Genomic DNA, 23,146 nt, shown 5'->3' with positions numbered 1-23,146 from the left:
AGATAAGATTTACCTTTATTAATAGGGTGTTCTAATGTGGTCTGGATAAGTGGAAAAAGCAGTGATATAGCCCTCTTGTCCTTTCCTGTCCTCTCCTCTTATCCCCACAAATATTCAATCTATGAATATGAACGCCAGTGGCCTGCAGCATATTACTGACCGTTAGGGGGCAGCATTACGCGCCGTAGCATACAGCCTGCCGAAAAATCCATTAGAAGAAGAAGTTGTCCCCTGCTAGTGACGCATTTTGCCCGCGACGTTCAATTTTCAGCTAACTTCTGAGTTAACAAGTGAACAGCTTCTTTAGCCTTAAAAATGCTAAAAAAGAAGTCAAACAGCACCGAAAAGAAAAGGAAATCCCAATCTGATGAACGGCACGACGCTGGTAAACGCAGAAGCACCGAATCCAACTTGGAGGTGAGACAAACATGCTAGTGTCGAGCTCGTCTTGTTTTGTTTGTACATGTTTAGTTTATTTTCTGAAGCGATATCATAAAGCACATGCAGTCGATTTCTCCAAACAATGATGTCTGAATATGATTTCTTAATGGTGATCACGCTGTGACGATATATTAGCCTCGAAGGACATTTTAGCTTTTGTTTGTTGTTCATTCGCTAATTTGTAGCACCGGTGTTACGATGTAACTGGTGACCGACCTAACTGGTGACTATCGGCCGATTGCGTCCATGGTTGTCGTAGTGACGGCTGCTGTTGGAAACGAGAACAAAACACGTAAATGTCCTCGTATAAACCTCACATTTTCAATATGTTCGCAGTTTTTTCCCTTTTGTCTTACAACAAATCAAACTTTCACCCCTCTTGAAGTTACTTTTATCTGGGGGTAAAACATATATTAGCAGAGCAGCTAGCGTCTTATGAGGAATTTGACATTATTATACAGGTTCATTGGTTGAATATGAACTACTGTATGATTGAGGATAGCTGTATAAAATACCAAGATATAGGCTACGTTTTGGTATAAAAATGCTGAGTCGGCCCAGTTGATTCTGGTTTTGTATAAAGATGGCAAGAGGAAAAGATCTAAGTGACTTCAAGGGAGGGTTCATTGTTGGGGCATGGATAGTAGTCACAAAGACTGCTCAACTGGCTGGTGTTTCAATAGGAACAGTGACTAAAGTGACATCTGTATTTAGATGTATGGGAAAGACATCAGTAAATAGGGTTACAAGTTGTGGTTGCAGTGCATAAACCCTTCATTACAAAGATTAACGCACATTTGAGAGTTCAATGGTGAAAAAAAGCAGAGGCACTTGTCTAAAGAGGTGTGGAAAAATAGATCGAGAAATGAGTCATCCTCATCTTTTTGGACCAATGTGTTAGACAGTGCTCTCCACCTCCATCATTAAAACGGCAAATTAGATAATATATTAAGGTTGATTTTTCCTTTAATTTGTCACTCATCTGTGTATTTTTTTATCTTCTATGTGTGCCCCTCGCTTATACCACAGTCAGTACAGAGAAGAAACGGAATTCAGCTTGGTCTTTTGTTATCCAAAAGGGTGTAACATTAGATATTATTGTTGAAGTGATGTATACTGTAGCATAGATAAATAATGTAGTTGTGTCTGCACTGAGGCTTTGGTCCGGTTGTTATTTATATTGGGTCGTTTTTCTTTTCTTTTTCTTTTTTTCAGTGTTTAGCTGTATGCATTAATAGTATCATTAAATTAAAATCAATTGACAACTCCATTTCTTTTGCTGCAAAGTCTGAAATGAAAACTAATTTAAATTCATTTACAATCAGCTGCTAGTTTATAAGTTACATCTACTTAAAATAATGCAGTCAAATAAAATAACAGCCTTGCACAAAGTCCTACCTTTATGAATGTATAATATAACATTGCAATACAAGTGGAATTGCATTATGTTATACTGAGGGCTTTCTAAATTTAGTTCCCCCCATTTAGATAAATAAAGTCAACCACACAGAATATTACAGACAGTTTAATGCAATATTGGCAGCTCAGTATTTGTGGGTTGTTGTTTTTTTGTTGCAAAAGACAGACTATTTTCTATGTTAAATTTATTTATATATATGTATGATTTGTATATTTGTGTTACATTGTGGAATTTGAGCACACAAAACAATACATTTGCTTGGTTAATCACCTTTTCTGTACATTGATTTGATTTGAATCCCTTTTTTTAAATGCTGCATCCGTTCAAAAGTTCAGATAATTTGCTTCATATAGATTGCAGCCATGTGACCACTTGATAATTTTGCCTTTTCCTGCAATACTTGCTGTATTTAAGCATTTTAGAACTACTGAGTCTGTTACAATATCACGTGAGCCCCTTAAATAAACACAAATATGTAAAAGTTGTTTGACACAGAACATTTTTCTATTTTTCTAGAACATTTTCCACATCAAAACCTTTAACATCATTACATTGTTTAGTACAATTATTGTTTTCCTGACACTGTATCTCAGTAACACATATTGTTTCCTTAAGCAGGACTCCAAGGATGAGCTTGCTGACGCAGAGCTGGACAGGATTGGCAGTGACATTGAGGAAGGAGGACTGGACCTCAGCCTGCCTTTCCAGCCTATCACAGCTTATGTCACTAACAAGAAAGAGATGCTGGAGCAGTGTTTCCACGTGCTGGGGGAGAAGAAGCTGCGGAAGATGTTGCCTGATGAACTCAAGGTGACATTTTAGCGTGTGGACTCAGTATTATATACAGTAGCTGTGAACTCAGCTCCTCAGAATGAAAGAAAATAAGACAGGCTGAATGTAAATGTCAGTTTTGAATAGCATTATCTCAGAGTAGTATGAGAGTTGTCACACTAGCCTTAAACACAAGTTTTTCATTCATAAAAAATGATGTAAAAACAAGTGAAGAGCAGTTGTCTACTAAAGGACAGAAGCTCACTATAACCAGCTGAGAAACAGGCTGACCTTTATCGTTACATAACCATTGAAATGCAGCTATGAATTTCACCCTGTACTTTTACAAACATTAATTTTTGGTTTTTATGGACCTTATTTTCTGCTTTAGCAAGTGTTGTCTTCCAAATTAACATGTTGGAAAGACATGTGCAGGGATTAAAGTTCTCCGTCGTTATGACGGATTTCCGTCAATTTGACTGCCTTAAGGCCATATGAGTTCAATGCAAATCCGATGAGAATTACAGAGGTATAAGAATAATATATAACGTACCCTACATCTATCTATAAATGACAGGAACGTCTGTCTGTCTGTTTGTCCGTTATTCGCATATCTCTCGAACCGTTCATCCGATTGATTTCAAACGTGACAGGTGTCTTGCTACGGGCTCGAGTAAGTGCAGTGTCAAGTTTGACGTTTTTTGGATAAGAAATGTAAAAGATATAGATAAATATATCAATAAAAGAAGCACACATTTGCTGTTGCCGCTCTAGCCGCTGGCCACTCCCTCTCTCACACTGCACGCTGAGTACAGCGCAGGACCAGAGTTAGAGAGGGTATAAAGGCAGCAGAGCTTTGGCAGCTAAAATGTGAAATACACTTCAGACCCTCAAAAAAATGGATGAAACTGAAAACACTTCGAATATCCTTAGACTTTGAATAAACAAACAACAATTCCGACTGCAAGGTCTCAAATTGAAACGAGCGATCAGCTAAATTGAAATTTTAGCTGATCGCTCGATTCTCAAAAAGAGGTCTCAAATTGAAATTAGGCGATGCTGCTACTTTATTAAAAGTACACGACAGCAACATCATGCTGGTTTTGGTTGGTTCAGTGTAAGAAAGAATAGTCTTAATGAGAGATCTTCTTTATGTCTATGGCGATGATCTCTGTATTAAAGAGCCGTATGTTTCACCTGGTTGGGCTGAGCATCAGTGTGTGCTGCTCACACAGACAGTGAGCCAGGTGAAAACTGGAGGTGACAACTACACTCTTTATGTTGCTGTAAGTGCAATAAAATATACCAGAGTAAAAAATCATGAGTAATTTAATTTAATCCACCCAAAAAAACGAGTGCTTACTTGATTTTTGTTTTAAGATTCAAAATGTTAAATTGAAATACAATTTTTCTTTTTCCTGGTCAAATAGGGATGAACAGAAATGTTTTAATGGTTTGATTTTCTTTTCATATTTAGAATAATAAAAGATAAAATCACTGTCAAACCAACAAAAAATGACCCGTTTTCTCATATTCTGAGACTGGATGTTGTCATCAAGGCAAGATGGCAATATATAAATAAAAAATAAAAATCCTCTCTGTGTCACTGCAACGGTCTGATAGACCGTTTGAGTTTTTATAATGTTAATAACTATTTTCTGAAGCCCATAAAACACAAACGATTTCTGAACATTTATACCTCCTACCCCAACAGTTTATGACTTGGTCGGGAAAAAAATTTCAGTCAGAAGATTATTTTTTTTTGCTTTAATCCCTGCATGTGACCACAGACATATTCGCACTGTTGGTTATATTCCAGCAGCATCAGCATTTGCTGAAAAAGCACCAACAACTTGAGCAATAGTGGTCTTACAGTAAAAAGGTTTGTTCCATCTTTGTTGTCATGGTGCACTTCATATCGGGTGTGTTTTTGTTTTGGCACAATTGTAAAGTAAAATTAAAGAGCAAATACCAAAGTTTTGTTTCAGATAAACACATTGCAGTTGTTTGCTTGAGAAACATCTTCCATCTTTACTTTTTAATCACATTTTTCCTTTCAAAGGACTGTGGTTTAGAGGAAATCAGAAAGCTGTGTTGGGAACAACTGGAGCAGATCTCAGAGAAAAATGTTATGCATATTCTAGCAGGTAAGACTTGTTTTCACACCTGCTTTCACCGCTGTCTGTGCTGAGTGTCTGAACAATCAAGTATCGGTTAAGACTGTTATTTATTGTGTCTAGGGGAAGAACTGACATCTGGAAATTGTGATGAAAACACAGAGACTTCTGAGAGCCAGTGAGTGAACAGTTTCCTAACTCATTCAGGATGCAATTTCAGAGTAAAGTAGACCGTGTTCTTTTCCTTTTCTCATACTTTTATGTGTTTATTTCACCCCCCCCCCCCAAATCAAGGCAAGACAATAATGTGGACTCTACATCTTGCCTCAAAGAAACTGCAAAAACTGAGGACCCAAAGCAAGGTAATTTAATATGTAATGCGCAGAAAGAACACCCCCAGGCATTCAATCAAAGACTTCAAAGACAGAAAAGGCTATAAAAAAATCGTTTTACATTTAAAATGTCTGTCATTTTCTTTACAGAGGGTGGTGGCTCAGGTGAGGAGAGCGACGTTCTAAGCATAAATGCAGACACTTACGATAGTGACATAGAGGGACCCAAAGAGGAACAGTCTGTTAAAGCTGAGGTCGGGGCAGTAAAAGTAGGGGACAACAGTGGGGTAAGCACAGAGCCGGCAAATCCAGAGCCTCCCACGGACTCTAAACCAACAGAGGCAAAGAAAGACATCCAAAGTGACATAGACAAAAGTGTCAGTGAGATTTTAGCATCCTCCTCCACTTCAAGCAAAGAGGAAGCGAAAGAACAGAGCACACCACTGCTGTCTGCAGACGTCAGTTCACCTGTTGAAGGTGGATCCGTTTCAAGTTGTGTGCCGGCGGCATGTCAGCCGTCAATTCAGCAACTGGAGCTGCTGGAGTTGGAAATGAGGGCCAGGGCCATCAAGGCTCTGATGAAAGCGAGTGATGGGAAAAAGCTTTCTGTCGCAAAACATGTTTAACATGTTCTCATTATTTTTGTATGGTTTGATGGGTTTTATAGACTGTGTATAATTCAGGTCACAGACGAAAGACTTGAATCATACCTCACAACATTCACAGCGTAGTACTGATAGTCTTTTTATGAACCCTGAATTATTGTTCTTTGAAATGACCCTTTAAAACATGTTGTGTTATTACTCCATATTGGAATGTTGTAAATATTTACTGCTAAATTAAACAAATCAAGGTCTGCCCTACATCAACTGAATGCGTGTCTTCTGGGTTGGATGGACGTTTATGGTCATAGCACGTGCATTTTATTTTCCGGTCACTAGATGGCAGTATTACTCTGCCATAATATATCCATGATAACATGTTTAATCTGAGAGGGGGTGAGCAATAGATGCTTTATTTGTTCGCATTACAGTCAAAATGGTCATGAGCAGCATGAAAGTCAAGTTTTCTATGCAGTGATGTAATTTAGTAATGCGATTAGGGCAAAAATTGGTTCTGCGATGGTAGAGGTTCTCACAGAGTCAATGTTACAGCTTGCTGCAAACGGTATTATGTCTATAGACAAAGATTTACAAGCACAAATAGGTGGCAGCAGTGTTGTGCTGCCATTGAGAGATATCTGTGAGTTTGTTTTATGCATAGTAAAGCTACGATTAGTCAACCAAAAGAAAAAGGATCAACTATTTTCATAATTGAATATTTTAAATGATTTTTGAAGCACAAACACCAAACATTTTATGGTTCCTGGTTCTCACTGTGAAAATTAATTGCTTTTCTGTCTTATATTATAGTAAATTGAGTATTTTGAGGGTTTTGCACTGTTTATCAGACAAAAAAAAGATATTTGACGATGCCACCATTGTCCTCTGGGATACTATGATTGACATTTTTTCTTTTTTCATTTGTTTTCTAGACCAAACTGAATTGATTAATCAAGAAAATACCATGAGATTAGTTGATAATGATATGTAATGATAATAATTGTTAGTTGCAGCTATGCATTAGGTTGCTACCTAATGAATAGTATTAGTAACACTGTACTTCAATCATTTGCACCTTCCTAATGATTAATTTGGTTTCTGACACCAATGTCAAATGGAACAAAAAAAAAAATTTGCATTGCATTACAGACAAGACGCAGAAACCCCCCCCCCCCCGAAAGAAATGGTCCATCTGTCTACACCTATACATCAGTGTAAATAATCTGCCAATTTTATCCACCAGAGTAACTTTAGATGTATTTATAATTTATAGTGACTATAATTAATAGTACCCTCTTGCATGATAGGGTTGTTTTTTTCCCTGTAATTTACTCCTTCGTTCCAGTATAAACTGTAAGGTTGTGGCATGTGTGCAATTACATGCAGATGCAGAGCAAAACAGCTCCCTACCCCACAACCTCAAAGGAGACAATGAAAAGTACGATAAGACGCTGGTTGCCTCCTGGGCATTTGCATTTAAAAGGGTTATTTCATGGGAAGAATAAAGGTGGGAGGGTTAAATGCACCATTCTCTATGCATTTATGTGCAGGTATCTTTGTACTCATTGATGATCTCAAGAGAAAAATGTCCACTTTAGTAAAAAAAAAAGGGACACAAAGATTCTGAGTGCTGGCGGTGTCTTTGACTGGTGAGTATTTATCGGTGTAATTTTTCTGCTATTATAATGTCAATTATGATTTGGTGTGAGCAGATAAATGGCTTTTTAAGCAGACCTCAAAATGGGCAGGTTGAAAAATGGATTGATGGAAGCAAGACTATACTGTTTTGTTGAGAAAGTACTTTCTAAATTAAAATTACCCAATGAACCATGTTAAAATATCAAGATATGATACTTGCTATTATGAAGGTCAAAAACAAGATTATCTTAAAAAAAAAAAAGTTCTTGTGCTGACTACTTCATCTAGCTACTTAGTGGCTGCACCTGTCATTTCCCTCATTGTGACTGAGCCTTTGGATAGGGATATTCAAATACAATGCCGTCCTTAAAAACAGTTTTAGGGCGGGTTGCAAAACTATCTCTTAAAGCTTTCAGGGATTCCAGATTCAGAAACAATGAATATGTCTCTTATTAAAACTCACAACACGTACTTCAGTACTTGATGTTCTGGAAGACATCATATGTGACTCACTGTGTGCTGTAAGATGTAGCATGTTGGATGTAGGCTTTAGGTTTGGTGGACTTCTGGTAAATACTTAATGGCGGTCAAGGAATACCAATTCTACTGTTGTATTGCAAAGTCAAGTTTCCAAGAGGGACTAGGTAAGATGTAACATGTTATAGCATGGCTTCCTGCAAAGTCCAGTTTAAACAGTGGGAATGAAAAATATTACACTTACTGCATTGCAAGTTCTCTTCAGTTTTGTTGTGTAAATATCGACTCCTGTGTTCAATGTTTGGGGAGTTGAAATGTCACTTTCATGGTATTGGTAGGCATGGTAACTGTGACAGTGGCCCCAAAGGAAAAAACGCATACAATAGCGGAAACATTGGGAGGAATAAGCTTTGAGTCAAGAGTGTAAATACCAAAACAAATACAAAAAGCAAAAGCACAAACATTAACTGAAAAACCCCCAGAGCTACGAATATCAAAAGCACAGTAGTAGAAATTTTAAGCAAAAAAGACACGTGGAGGAGGGGAGCCACCGCACGAACCCTTTTTTGGCAACTCTGACTGTGTGACTTAAGGGATGTCAGTTTGGCTTCATCTTTGGTTCAACATATAAAGCAAGAATAAAATATTTTGCTAGTTACTAAGAGGATTACTGTTAAGTACAGTGCATACATGAATGGTCCTCACTGGATGAATGAGTTTTCATCCAGTGCCACCAACAAGTAGCTGTATTTGTCCAACATTGAGGTTTGAAGATACAGTACCATAACAACTAATGACCCAGTTGTCATTGGCCGCAGCTATATATAAGCGTAGTGAAAGATCACTTGATAGACTAACACTACATGCTAAATGTTTTAAAGTTAATAAGCTAACCTTAATGCTTTGAATTACATGCCAGTGGTTGAATGTTAGCTTGTTAATGCTAGCAAAAGCTGATAGTAGCCTACAGGTTCACCACACTCAGGCTGACAGAGTTTAGCTATCTTGATATAGTGAACCTTTTAGCTAAGTCTAAGACACCAAAGTTGCCACTGCACAAAAGTTAAACTTTCTGTTTTACAGGTGATCTCAAAGCCTTTTGTACCACCTTTAGGGCACACTTAACACACTACTGTGTTCCACTAATGGTGAGTAACAAACAATAACACAAATTCTTGACTTTGAGAACATTTAGAGTCTTCTTTTGTGCTTTCACTCCTGTATGTTTTTCAGTGTTAGCAGTTATTAAGGTGCATTGCCCAAATGTGCGTGTTTTCATTGTGTTTTGTGGCAGCTGGAAAGTATGGTAGAATTCGCAGTAGACAAACTAGTAGTACGTTTGTGAAAAAGATAACTTGCCAGTCTAATACAAGCCTCTAGATGCTACTGTGGTACCACAGGGAAACACCATAGGGACAAAAAGATATTTGAACATGTAGATGTAATTTTAAAAGAACACATCCTGTTTGCATAAATAAAGTGGTTCTCTTCAAATTTCCTCTGTAGCGTCTCTGTTCTTTTCTGCAGCCAGAAATTAAATTGAACTAACAGCTCATGCTGACAGGCAATAAATAGCTTAGCACCTCTGTATGACTAAATTAATTGATTTCCCCAAGCAATGACTCATCGGACACATTTCATTTTCTTCAAGTTCCAGACAAGAAGAGATATTTAATGTTATACATACTTTGTTTTGATTAAATATCCAATTCTGTGATAGCGCTAATTTCTGTTGCATTGTCAATAATCACAATGACCATCTCACTATGTTTTGATTATATTTAAATATAGAGCTATAGTGGCTAGGTAGCACAACCCGTTCCTGTGTGTGTTCATATCTGGCTGTAATGTTTAAGATTTCCTGGACCAGATGTGGTATTTGATTTCAATGGTGGCTCACTGCAGGCATATTGGTTTTGGAATAATGGATCCTTCTGTTCCTCGTCAAATCGTACATCAGTGAATGGAAAGAATGACAATTGTTGTAGTTTCATCACAGGTGTGCTTCACATCTGTTCGCCATTCACTTCATTTGCAGGTGTAAATGCTTGGCTTTTTTCCTCAAAGAGGCATAAGCCTGGCAGAACCCTTTTTGAAAAATATGTAGTGGGTTTGGTGCCATTTGAAAGAGAAAAGCTCCCTTTTTTAGTCACACTTCAAAATCCCTGAAAGAGATTTGAACATTTGATATTCCACTACAGTGTAGTATCTGCATTTTGAGAAAATTCTTCCCCTCCGCTGACTCCTCTGACATCTGACTTTCAGATTCCATGCATGCTCTCTCCACATGGCTCCCCCCCGCCCCCTCTCCTCAACTTCGGGGTCTGCATTCAAATGGTGCATTAATACCATCAAACAACCATTGAAATTCTGGCGAAGCGACCAGCAAGCCAATAAAGCAAAATGCTTTTGAAGGATATCGAGAGACATCAGGCAGGATGGATGACCTTGCACAATCAAATCAGCATAATCAAATGAAATATCACAATATTACATCAAAGCCAACTCCCACCGCGACAGCAACTGCAACATGATCAACAAGCTCAATCCTAGGGGTATCAGTGCTTTTTCACAGAAATATTGTGGTTGATGGTCTGAAATGTAGATATTTTACAACTAATGGAGTAGGCTTTATGACAATCTGTAATAGTGGGTGTCTTTTAAATGTTCATGTAGTCTATGGTTAATCTCTAATCAGTAAACATGAATGATTCCTGCTGAAATGAGTATGCAGACTGGAACCCTAATCTATAATGTTTGGCAAATATTTAGCACTCCTTTGAGGATTAAGGTTGATAGAATTCAAAATAATTCGGTGAGGATCAGAATATTTTATTTCCTACATCAATAACGCAAAATGCTCAGAAGCTCATTTGAGCATAATAACTCTAAAAAAGGAGCTTTCATCTCAAATGAAATATGCATTTTTTTGAAAACTTCTTTCACCACTCACACTAGAGATAAAACTTGAAGCAATATTAATGACGTACTAACTTTCTTAAGCGACAATTGCATGTTGTGTTTAATAACACAATATAAAAATGTATTTGTAAATACATTCACCAACCACTTCTTTAGGGGCAGTCTAATGCAATCCAATATAACAGCTCTGCCATAAATTCTACATTTACGAAGCTTATAGATTTTATTGATGTTATGTTTATTGTTGAGGTCATAGTGGGTGGTGGCGGTGTACCGGGTTGCATTATATTGAATAGTGTTCCTAATATTTTGTCATACATTAGAGGGGCAAAATATTAGAACACTTCTCCACCCCAGTACCACCCACAGATACCCTAATAATAAACATAAAGTAGAATTATCACCTTTCTGACAATGTCAACAAAAACTGAAAATGTAAAAGCTTTGTGAATGTAGAATTTATGGCAAGGCTGTTGTATGTTCTTTTTATGAATTCAATACTAATCAATCTAAATTTGACTAGTATCACATGCAAGGAATTATCCAAATTTTATTGAAACACAGTACACTGTGCAAAAATGTTAGCAAACAGGCACGAGTTTAAATATGTCTGCCTTATTACACCTTTGGGGAGTTAGCCAAGGTTATACTCAGACAACTTGATATTTTTCTTAGAATCTCTAAAATACACATTATCAAACAAACTTCAATATACTGTATTGGAACTCACATGGATCCTAACTTACTATGGCAGAAAATATAAAGGCTTTTAAGACTTACAAATGAGAAAAAAAAAAATCCTTAGAGCAATTCTACATTCACTTTCTTTAAACTAAGCACGCTTGCTGTGAAGCTACACTTTAAACATCTGCTTGCTTACAGTCCCAGCTGTCCTATGAATGGCAATGGACCACCAAAGTGTCCCCTAGATAGATGATGGATCACAGAACACAGAGCTGGCAGCTCACACTTTTATGATGCTAGGTGAAGTCTATACCATTTGTGCTGGGGTTGGAAGACATTGAACTGTCAAATTCTGTTGGGGTGCCATTTATTTATTTTTATTTGGATGATTTATTTCCCACAGAAGCACAAAAGGACTGTACCAAGTAAATTACTTTTGTCAAAGTTGTGATAAAACTGTCAAATTGCTTCCCACCACCAGCTGGCAAGCAATTGTATTACATAAGTAATTGTCAAAAGGAATGTCAAGAGAGGAGTATATTGCTTGGTGAATTTCTGTCTCTCTTTTGCATCAGGGTTTTACGTTCCTTGTCTTAGTTTAATGTCCTGGCCTTGTGTTTTAACTACACTGCAGTATGTAGTTCTCTTGGGTAAAATCATACTGTAGATACAAGAGTCAAAATGAATCTGAGCTCTTTCGTTTTTTTAAGTTTGAAAAAAAGTCAGATGTAGACTGTGAAAACGTGTCTGACTGATAATACCAGTCTCAGTTTTATAGTTCACAATAAGAAGTAAGACAAGTTTTGATTGATAGCTAATAACTTTTATGAGCTTCCTTCAGTTTCATATAAGTTCTAAAGTTATGGAAAATAATAAGTCAGACATATGAAGCTGTTGAAGTTCCTTAAACTATTATACAATAGGCATGAGTCATGCAACAAACTGCGCCACACAAAAGCTTACCCCCACACCACTATTTCGAATCCCAACATCTATACTCTCCTCTTGTTCATCACATCATATGAATGGAGTGCTATATTTTAGCTCTTCTTGACAGCTAATTAACCAGCCAGCGTCTGCCTTATACCACCCCCCCACCCCCCCAAACTGATTGCTTATCCCTTTCTCGGATTGTGAGGGTTTACACAGAGACAGTATTGTTGTAACTTTAATGGCATTTTGATGTGAAAACAATGAAAATAAATGCTTATTTTGGGGGTGATATTAATTCAAGTGATTTCAAGTTGTGCTGTCATTTTTGATATTTTGAATCAGGAGACGGTAATCTGATATTAGATGTCTTTTAAAACTACTGGTTTCCATGGAAAAAACGAATTCTTGGATGTTTTGGAATTTTGGCCAGCACAGAATTGAAATCTTTGAATCTTAGTTTCAATGTGATTACAATTAACTTTTTTTTCTCAGATTGGGCATTAAAAATAGAATCACACATTAAATACTAATAAAAACAGGCATGAGACAATGTGGCACTGTGCCGGATAGCAGAAGAAAGAAACTAAACCCTAGATGCCTAAAGTTTATCTCTCAGGCCAATCTTCTCCAAATAACTGGCACATTTAAATGTTTTGTATGTAAATAGCCAACTCAATCTTTGTGCTGAATCCATGTTTAAAAATCTATTTCTATTTTTCATGCCATAAAGGTGGTACATCGACTAAATCTGTTTTTCTTCCTCCAGACTCACAGTCCATCCATTTCAACATTTCAGTGGTAAAATCCCAAGTCCCGGCGCACATAAAGATATTCTCTTCTTAGATAAATTATATACAACTTAATACTCTATACCACATTCAAATGTTATCATCTTAAATGTATGCAGTTTTGGTTTAGACCATTTGTCGTTAGCCCAGTGTCTTTTACTCTCGGCAAACACAGTTTCTCTCACACATTTTGCATAATTATCATTATTAAAAAATAGCCTGCCAAACCCACAGTTATAAAGCACTTTCACCAAGCTCCATTAATTGTTGTTAGTTTTTAAACAATATTCATCAATGACATAATTAAAAAATCTGTTTTGCTGCAAGGTTATCTTATCTCTCCTATTGAGAGTATATCTTAATGTAGGGATAATATTTCTTTTATAGGAGCCAGCCATATGAAATGCTGCAAATGGGCAATTTTGTGGGATGAGGGAGTAAGAGCAACAAATCGTTATATCGTCGAAGTTAGAAACAGTCCAGACTTTCTGTGAAATCTAAGGCCTCCATCCCACATGCAAGTGAAAGAGCTGTGATGGTGCGTGGTGTAATCAGTATGCCCTTCATTGTGACACTTTTTGTAGTAGGATAATGGCGGCTATTTCTCTCACTCAGTTAATGAACCTCTCAAGTTTTGCCATTGAAAGAGAGGTCATCCTATCTGTAATGTTAAAGCAAGAAAGAGATTCAATGAGGGATTTTGGGACAGATGTTAAAATGTCATCCTGATACATATCTCAGCAGGAACAGGTGCTGCTGGGCCTGCTGGTAAATGGAGTCGGCACGCTGGTGGGAATCGAGGTGACTGTTTATCCGCTTGTCCAAGTACCTAAGGCTTCTGGACTGGCTCCAACTCCTCAAGGACGTGCACACGCCTGCCTGAAGCGGTAAGTTTGCACAAAGTGTGGCTGCATATTTTCATCTATTTGTCAACGCTCTCAGCAAATTATTCAGCGGGAAATGATGTTGGCATATGTATTCATTACAAATGAGAACACAACCATTTGGTGCAATGTTGATGAGCAAAAATGTCATTGTCAAATGAATGTGTGCTGCACGAGTGGTTTATGAGCTTAGGAAATGAACTATTTGTTTGTCAGGGGCTAAATAATTCGGCACACTAATAACGATTTCTGTTGAATTAGTGAGTTCGGAGTGACTCTAACATTAATCAACATTCCCCTGCCATTCACTTTAATCCGGTCCAACCCAAACTAATCAGTGGCAGCCAACACAGGCCCCTTAAGACTTCACAATTAAAGCTGTTATATTTTTTTTCCTGCAAAGATGAATCGACTTATCACTTTGCGCAATTAAAGGTCATGTGGAAATGATGAGTCACTTCAAAAATCAACACCCTAAAACCAAAAGATCCATTATGAGTCATCCTGTATGTTCTCAGCAAAGGTCCACCTATTATGTCGCTCCTCAATATTGATAACCTCACCTCAGCCTATTCCTTGGTGACTCATTAGTCACAGACGTAATGATATGTCATAAAAGAGCAATCAGTGTTCTGGATGTGAGTGATTGCTGAGGCTTAAGACATAGAAACTGTGATGTAGGACACGTCCGATCAGAATAGGTTTGGTATTTGCAGTTGGGGCCAAAAAGAGACTCACCCTACCTCTGTTCCCTCCGTTCCCTGGAGGTAAACAAACAACATCCTGCCACTGAGAGTTAGATTCAGCATCCACCAAAGTCTTTTTTATTTTATTTTAGATAGCTGAGAAGTCATAACAGCCATGTTGGATCTTTTATCAGAGCCTTATCGTCCTTACACCAGACTCATTACACAGCCCAACACGGGTGCAGAGACAGCATAATAAAACGTGACTTAATCAAAACCAAGCAGACCTCCGGAATAATGGCTCCCCACAGCTGAATATGTGAAACAATCGGGCAGGGTCTACTGTTGTACTTAACCTCATCAAGATCCTCATTTAGGTGATGGAGGACACAGATGCTGAGGCGAGGGGCTGCAAGGGGGTTGTTTGTTATTTTTCAATTTATGCTTGATGAAATTGAGTCAGCAGTTTAAGTTCTGGAGAGATAATTACAGCAGTGCATTTTATGATGCTTTCTTCTTCTGTATTAAAGCAGAGCGCTGTAATTGTATATAACATTTTGGGATACCTTGGTGAATTTTCTCTAGAGGCTTTGGCCAGCAGCAGTTGCTTTCCCTAAAAATCTGTTTAAGTCTTTTAGTAAAAGCTATCTGCACAACATTAAATGATGCACAGCAAACCTTAAAAACTTCCCCACATATCCTTGCACAGGGGCTGTAATGCAAGATTCAGGTTTAAAGTTTGAGCAAAGACAATTGCAGTGTTTTTACACTGGGGTTGAAATCTTCCCCCGAAAGCTTTTCCGAAGTGATGTGTAAGAGTCTGTTTCTGTAATGGGCTATGCCATGGGAATGTTTCCATGGTAACATGGCAAAGGCGCTAGTACAGCTCAATGCCGCTCTCTGGGGAGTATCTGGGGAGCTTCTGCTTAGTGGGAAATGATGATAATAGCGCAGAGTGTTGGATAAATCTCAACTGGGGAAGACTAACCCCTTCATATTGCAAGGAAAAGAAATGGCATTCACTTTCTTTAGCATAGTCTTTTGCTAGCACTCCAGTTTCCCTAGTTACCACGTGACAGTATGTTTCATATTCATCCCTTTCAGTTTTGCAATCTCACGTATTGCACTTTGACAGATAGTCACTCTTCCAGAATGGAGAACACACAGAGACAGAGTGGTCATATCCTATTAAACTTCAGGTATCTGCTTTGTACTGTCAGATTTGTGAATAGTGCTCCTTTAGAACTTGTTGTGTCCTTAATGCAGCCCTTTTTGGCTTAACCTATTATAATATACAGTTGAATATTTTAAGTAAGTAAGTATTTAATTTAATAAGTATGAAAGCTTTTGCCTGTGTGACTATTTTTAAGATCCAGGCAGATAGACTAAAGAATGTGTCCTCACTGCAGTTGCTGCATACTTTTTGAAGAAAATAGTTGAAAATCCTCAAACAAATTGAAAATATCTATGCACAATTGCTCACACAGTGGTCTTAGGAAGTAGCAGCCACCGCCTGGAAAAACTATTTGACCTGGTGACTCCTCTTGCAGTGAGAAACCTCTGCTGAAATCTGTTTATACCCCACTGGCACTCTGTTGCTCTTTCCCCAGTGCTGATATGCACGCATGTGTGCGTGTTGTTCAGTGTTAGATGTCGGATTCCAGCAGCTTAGAAAACACAGCTTTGTATTAGATCACAACTGTGCATAAATTACATCTACAGCAGAGTATTAGGCGTGGAGAAATAACTGAAGACTGAAACTCTTTGGAGTTGAAAATGTCACATTAATTTCAAACACATTACCCCCTGCCGGAAGACTTAATGAAGAAGCCCATTAGAATGTCATACCTGCTTACTTGTGAATTTTGTAGAAAGTTTATTTGATATGTCTGAGTCAATTACCCAAAGTCTTTGTGATAAGGAACTGCTCAGTAGACCTGAACCTCCGGTTCTACTTGGGGAGCACTTGGATATTTTATACAAGGCTTTGCTTTGAATAATTTCCAGGCATAAATTTGTCTTTGGCAAGGCACTCTATTTTCCCTCTGCCAGCTTAAAGGTTTTGTCCTTTACGTCACTTTGCAAAGTGTGTGCAACTGATATGAAATAAAGACTCAGAGCAACAGAAGACATTATACAACTGTTTTTACTGATACTCTGGATGACGAATTGAGCTGAAACTGAAATTCATGTGTAAAATCAGTGGAGCACCCCTTTAACAAAGAACACAATGTGATTATACTATCAGTGTTTGTAAAGGAAAGCAGAGTTACACTATACAAACTATAGATAAATGCACTTGCTCAGTATACTGTATGTTCTGCATAAAACATATAAAGAACATACATTTTTGTAAGATGTTTGGGTTGAGTTGTTGTGACAACTGGCCTACTTGTATTTAAACTCCATTGCAGTCATTTTTATTTGTCAGCATTCTTACTATGGAGTTTTTTTTTCCTCTCTCTGTGGACATGGAGCGTTTCATGTCCTCCTCAGACAAACTGTGGGAGTGCTGGGAAAAACACCGGATGAGTGACTAAGAAAACAATTCCCCTGGATATGCCTGTTGTCTTGCTCTTCCTCTCTGTCGCGCTCTTTCTGTGTCTCTTCGGGGTTGAATCACATTCCTCATGCTTCCCTCCAATGTGTCTCTGTCATATATAGGTACATGGGCACATGCACACGTACACACAGACATACGCTCACTCCTCTGGCGCGCACACACACACACACACACACACACACACACACACACACACACACACACACACATACACACACACACACACACACACACACACACACACACACACACACACATGCGTACACACACACACAGTCTGACAAATCCCCCCTTCTGTCAAAAAGTCGATAAATAAATGCATTGTCTCTTCACTTTCTGCTGTTGGCATCAGCCTGTCTAAATTGTCTGAGAAGGCAGTGGAGTGTGAAATTGAGTTCAGAACTGTAAGCTGTGTGAGGGGGCACAAGATGAGCCTATGTTTGCTTATTTATTCATATTGCAGCAGCATTCAGTAGGGCTTTTGCAAGGAAGGGTCAGTTAAACACGTTGAGGTGTTGTTAGTGGAAATTTGACAAGTTTAAAGGAAGAGGCTTAGGTGCTGCCATTTTGCCCTTGCAAAGGGAACAATAGGTTATTCATCTAAGGGGGTAAATGAAGCTTTAAAGTGAAATTGTGCAGTTACAGTGAGTCCAGTAAGTTACTTATTTCTTCAGTCCCCGGGTGCTGTGAACCAGGAAGACTTCTTTTTGACAGTCACTATCATTGTTCTAAATGCCATCCACACTGAAGCCTTGTAGTTGCATACAAAGCAAAAAGGTAATTTTACTTGAATCGCTAGCTAGTGATTGAATAACTTCACAGTGATTTGCTCTCTCCTATTTCTGAAAAGATGAATTTTTTTCCCAAAGCCAAAGAGTTCATGCAAGAATAATAGCACCTGCCCACACTAATTTGCCAAGAACAAATGATTTTGCTTGAGAATGTAACTTTTGTGCCGCTTTCCTGAGATTTAATCAGAGGTATTACGCAGACCTTCCTTTCCTCAGCTCTTTTCTTGCCATGCTGTGATGAATGTGTTGTTACAGGATGATGTATGTTTATAGATTGCGGGGGATTTTGAAGAGTTATAGCTTCCCCTCACAACACGGAAAGTGCCTCTGTGCGAAAATCATTCAGGGATTTCAGGTTTGTCTCTCAATTTCACTGAGCACAACACATGATAAATGTGCATTTATTAAAAAACCACATCCCTAAACTTTGTTTCCAGACTTTTTGACGAGGCTGTTTGTATGTCAGTTTCCACTACAGATCCTAACAGTCAATGGACATTGATTCACATATTAGGTTTTCTCTTTTTAAAGATTAGCTGCAGTGGTTGAAGTGTCCTTCACTGTCACCGGAATCACCAGTATGGAGGTCACCGTCTTGGACTTTTTTCTTTTTTTTTCTTTTCGACTGACAGAAATTGTAATAGCAGCATAAATCCCATCAAAGTCTTTGCATTCTCAGCATTACTTGTAAGAACTGTCCAGAGGTCAACAGATAGTGGAGCTTTCATTTTCGCAGGGTTCGTACATCCACCTACAACACTTTGTGATAACGCATTTCATTTAGAAATTCAGCAAATAGAACGGAAGATAGTTGCATTACTGGACTTGTTTCCCTAACCTATATCGAATTATATGTTGTCTTAATGGGATATATGTTGTTGTATGATTTCTTAATATCTTGCATAACATTTTTGATTCATAAGCAACATAAAGATTAATGTTATTGTTTAGACTGTGAGAATACTGTCATACCTTAATAACAAAACAAAATACATAAATATACTGTTATATTACAGTAGACTCATCTACACCAATTTGTACCCATTATACCATGACTAACGTACTATTTTGAAAATGATCTTCCGCCCATATTTGTGAGAAAATAATGTAACTACAGGTTTCAATTCCTCAGCATCCTTACATTTTTCAATTCCTGTTATAAGACTGCATAAGCCTCAATAAGGAGTGTGACCATGCCTGAATGGAAAAAGAAAGCTAATTTTATGTTAATCACACTACCTTACGGACATATTGGCCTATTATCTATTTTTCAGCATCTGCACTCATTATCTGAGTAAATACACAATTACTGCCATACTAATTAACGTGTCATTTGGCCCTATCTTTAATTTTCAAAGAGCTACCATCTCCTATTGCCACATTACCATAACACAAACCGGCAAACATATTGCATTTTATACTATATAAGGCATTTGCCCTTTTCCGAAATGCAAAGTCGTTTTAATGTGGTTAATGATGTAATTAGCCGTTCTTGAAAGAAACACTCTACATGCAGGGCTCTAATGCCTGTGCTTGTTTGATTTCCCATAAACTGTCAGATTGAATTGAGAATTTATTCATCTTGACTGCCTGGAGGCTTGCTTTTGAGGTATGAACTTGAAAAGTACAGCACACATAATGAACAGAAACTTGCAAAGCTGGGGTTGGGGGATGTACTTTAAGTGCACGGTTGTATAATATAATTATACTTTGATTTATCTGATCTGTTTGCGAGGCATGCTGTGCTGTTACTGTAAGAAAATGCCATTAGTTTGCCAGCAAAAGCCCTGCCTGTAAATGTCAGACATTCTCCAAAATGGCCCAACAAACTGTTAGTGTTCACTTTAAATGTTTCTTTTTTGGGGGGCTAAACTTGACTACATGGTGTTCTCAGACATAACTGCAGAGTGGAGATGAAGGAGTGTCAATAGGCAATTATCAGAACACAACCAGTGTTAGTCTACTTCTTACCTAACTTACTAAGTCTTATCTGTATTCTTTCTTTTTTCTTTGAGCCATTGAAAGCCACCAGCTCCATAGACACTGAGTCATTATGCTGCTGCCAGCCAGCAAATCCCATGAAGTTTACCCAAATCAATATTTCAGCGCTGAATGGCAAGTTTGTCCTTAAACAAAAAGAATTTTCCTTGACAACCTGAAGAAGCGTTAAGCCAGTTAGGGGAGGTTTGCCCTCCTCAGAGCCCATTAAAAGGGTTTTAATGAGGGGAGAGTGGAAGACAGCGGTAGACCCCCCACTAGCTTTTGATACAATGCACTGTCACCTCATTAAATCCTGATGAGGTTCAGTGGTATTCCAGGACAGTTGTGAGACCCATGTGTTACTCTGTGGATGCAAAGTCGCCATGGGGGCACTGCCGGGGGTTGCGGGTACCAGCTGGACTTGGCACCACAGCTTGGCCCTAGACGGTGATAATGGCCTCCCTTTTTCTTGTTCACATGACATGCTTTGTCACTTTAAACTGCTCTGTAATGGCCTTTATAGGCTGTCATGAATTGTGCAATAAAGAGAGGAGCGGAGGCAACCCAAACAGAATAGTAAGCAAGCTGGGAAGTTGACTCGGGAGGCTTGCGTAGTTGTTAAAAGGTTGACTGTTTGATGAAGAACACTGAACATACCTAATGCTTTCACAATTGATCAAGAGTAACACATTTCCATTTATAGTTAATGTTTGTTAACCTCCTTTAGGGAAATGTATTTTCAGCTAACAAAGGCTATATAATTTCTGTAATCTTTTGAAAGAAGTCTACAACATAATTAATATACTGTATATTATGTGCAACTTAACCTTAACTCAGCCACTAGGTCACCCTTGCCTGTGTTAGTTAACTAACTTACTAACTTAAAACTCCGGACTTGGACATATCATGCTTTTTATGATTTTCTGTCATTTTTATACTGTCATGATTTTGAATGTCTATGTTAAACATGGTTAAGGTTCCAAAACTGGGTGAATTTATGTCAAAATGTTCTCTGCAAGTCAAAAAGTCAGGCCTCAGTCTGCTCTGAAAGCTTTGTTTGCAATGTGCCCTTACTTCCTTCCTCATGATGACATCAGATTTGCCTGTCCACAAATGGTTGTCCAATCTGTAACCTTTGTTGCTAAGGTTGCTCACGTTGCCCACTACTAACTAATCAGAACAGGGCTCATTGGGTCTCATCAGACAGAAGCTAAACTGAGGGGCTGCATAATTAAAATAAATAAGGAGTCGTTTGAACTCTAAATCATGTAAAGATATTCAAGTAGAGCTAAAAAAGGAGTCCTGGAAATATGCATCATAGGTTCCCATTAATGAAAACATTTTTGGTTTAAACACACATTTTGGTACAGTTGTAGATGGATGGTTCTTGTTGCCACTGCACAGTTTACTGGCCATGTCATCCATTTTCCGCCTCTTATCCAGGTCCAGGTTGCTGTGGCAGCAGGCTAAGCAATGTAGCCCATAATTTATGCTCTTCCTGAGGGATCCTAAGGCCTTCCCAGGCCAGATGGGTTATATAATCCCTCCAGTTCGTGGTGCTCTGTGTCTTCCCTGTTGTTCTCTCCAAGTTTGAATGTGCCTGGCACACCTCCAAAGAGAGGCATCTGTATCGGAGGCCTGTACCACCTCAGCTGGCTCATTTCATTATGAAGGAGCAGCAGTTTTACTCAGAGCTCTTTCTGGATGTCTGAGCGACTCATCCAATATCTGCACCCACACTGCAAGGAACACTCATTGCCGATGTCCATCATCTCCTTCTTTCAACCAAAGCTCATTACCACGAGACACGTTTGCAACCTATAAACCGCACCATGCTGTGCTACCATAATATGTTACTTTATCTAATGTCCAATAAAGAGTTGTAAGGATACTTCTCTCGATATGAAACAAATTAGTAACTTGACCAAAACTCAAGGCCCACTTACTATCTTTCAACCACATCTCACTGTTTTCAAGAGTAAAGCTGATGGAGTTACTGCTGACTGTAGTTCCATACATATATTAATTGAGAAGAGGTGGTTGTGTATGACTGGAAAAAACTGGCAAGTGGGCTTCGAGCTCAGATTATTTTGTCAAACTACTGGAATTAACTTTTTTACTTAAGTTAGTCATGTTTAGTATTAATTCCTGACAAAGATCCAGAATTTGCCTGGAATGTTACACAAGTGTAACTTATTATTTGACTATTGTACTGGGATGCTTATATAATTACTGTAGCTTGAAAAAATAATTCTAATAATTTAGCATTTTCTTAGTGAAGGTTCCTAGTTAAGTATCTCTAGTTATGGAACTAAACTAAAACCTATTGTGATATGTGATTAATTCTCTTTCTACATACATCAACATAAACTACAAGTGAGCTTAACTTTCAAGAGCTTCATTTTCCTAACATGTAACAACAGAGCTGACAGACAAATTAAATACCACATTCTCTCGCTTTCCTCTTAGATACATAATTTCCAGCAGGGGAAGCATTTGATAAATTGGTGTCTTGAGAAAATAAAGCATGTTTCTCTGCTTCCTTTGTATTAAGGTTTTGTGAACAATATACTGTATATATTTTTTTGTTTGTTTGAAATACGCAAAGTGTCCCAGCTCCTTAAATTAAGAGCTTCTCAGCTCTAAGCCATTGCTGAAAACAAGCATGAGCAAATCATGTCACCGTTATGAGCCTATATTGTTTTTCAATTTGAATTAGTGCCTAAATGAAGCATTATGATACATGCACACAACCTCTTGGTTTATTATCCCAGCCTTTTCTGCACTTGGTGTTATTTTAATCACATTGAAGCATGGTTTAAGCAGAATAATAAAAGGAACAGGGAGGTAAATTTTAACAGCTTTCTTTTTTTCCATTTGACTCAACCAGGAGGTATATTTGAGGGCTGTTTCTTTCTCTTAAGATGCATTTGTATTTAATTTGTGTGTGTGTGTCTGAATGCACCCTGAATGCTATGCTATTGAATACCTATAGACACTCAAGGCTTAGCAGTATCAAACTATAGACATGATTGAAATGAAATGTAATCTGTCATCAACCGTCGCACTAGTCGAGTTTTTCAATACAGAGATAAAATATCCGCTCTGTTTGTCTTT

The 23,146-nt window shown here is 38.1% G+C and overlaps 1 protein-coding gene across 1 annotated transcript; it reads left to right on the top strand.

The window, feature by feature from the left end:
- The first annotated feature begins 271 nt into the window (after positions 1-271).
- On the top strand, positions 272-5,946 carry LOC134005843 (caspase activity and apoptosis inhibitor 1). Its single transcript, XM_062444848.1, has 6 exons — positions 272-417; positions 2,480-2,671; positions 4,695-4,779; positions 4,873-4,927; positions 5,044-5,111; positions 5,232-5,946. The coding sequence occupies exons 1-6, from the start codon at positions 316-318 to the stop codon at positions 5,705-5,707; spliced, it is 978 nt and encodes a 325-aa protein (XP_062300832.1). The 5' UTR covers positions 272-315; the 3' UTR covers positions 5,708-5,946.
- Positions 5,947-23,146: the final 17,200 nt, after the last annotated feature.

This window comes from Scomber scombrus, chromosome 23 (assembly GCF_963691925.1).
Source record: "Scomber scombrus chromosome 23, fScoSco1.1, whole genome shotgun sequence".
Lineage (NCBI taxonomy): Eukaryota > Metazoa > Chordata > Actinopteri > Scombriformes > Scombridae > Scomber > Scomber scombrus.
This window is presented reverse-complemented; position numbering and strand designations above follow the sequence as displayed.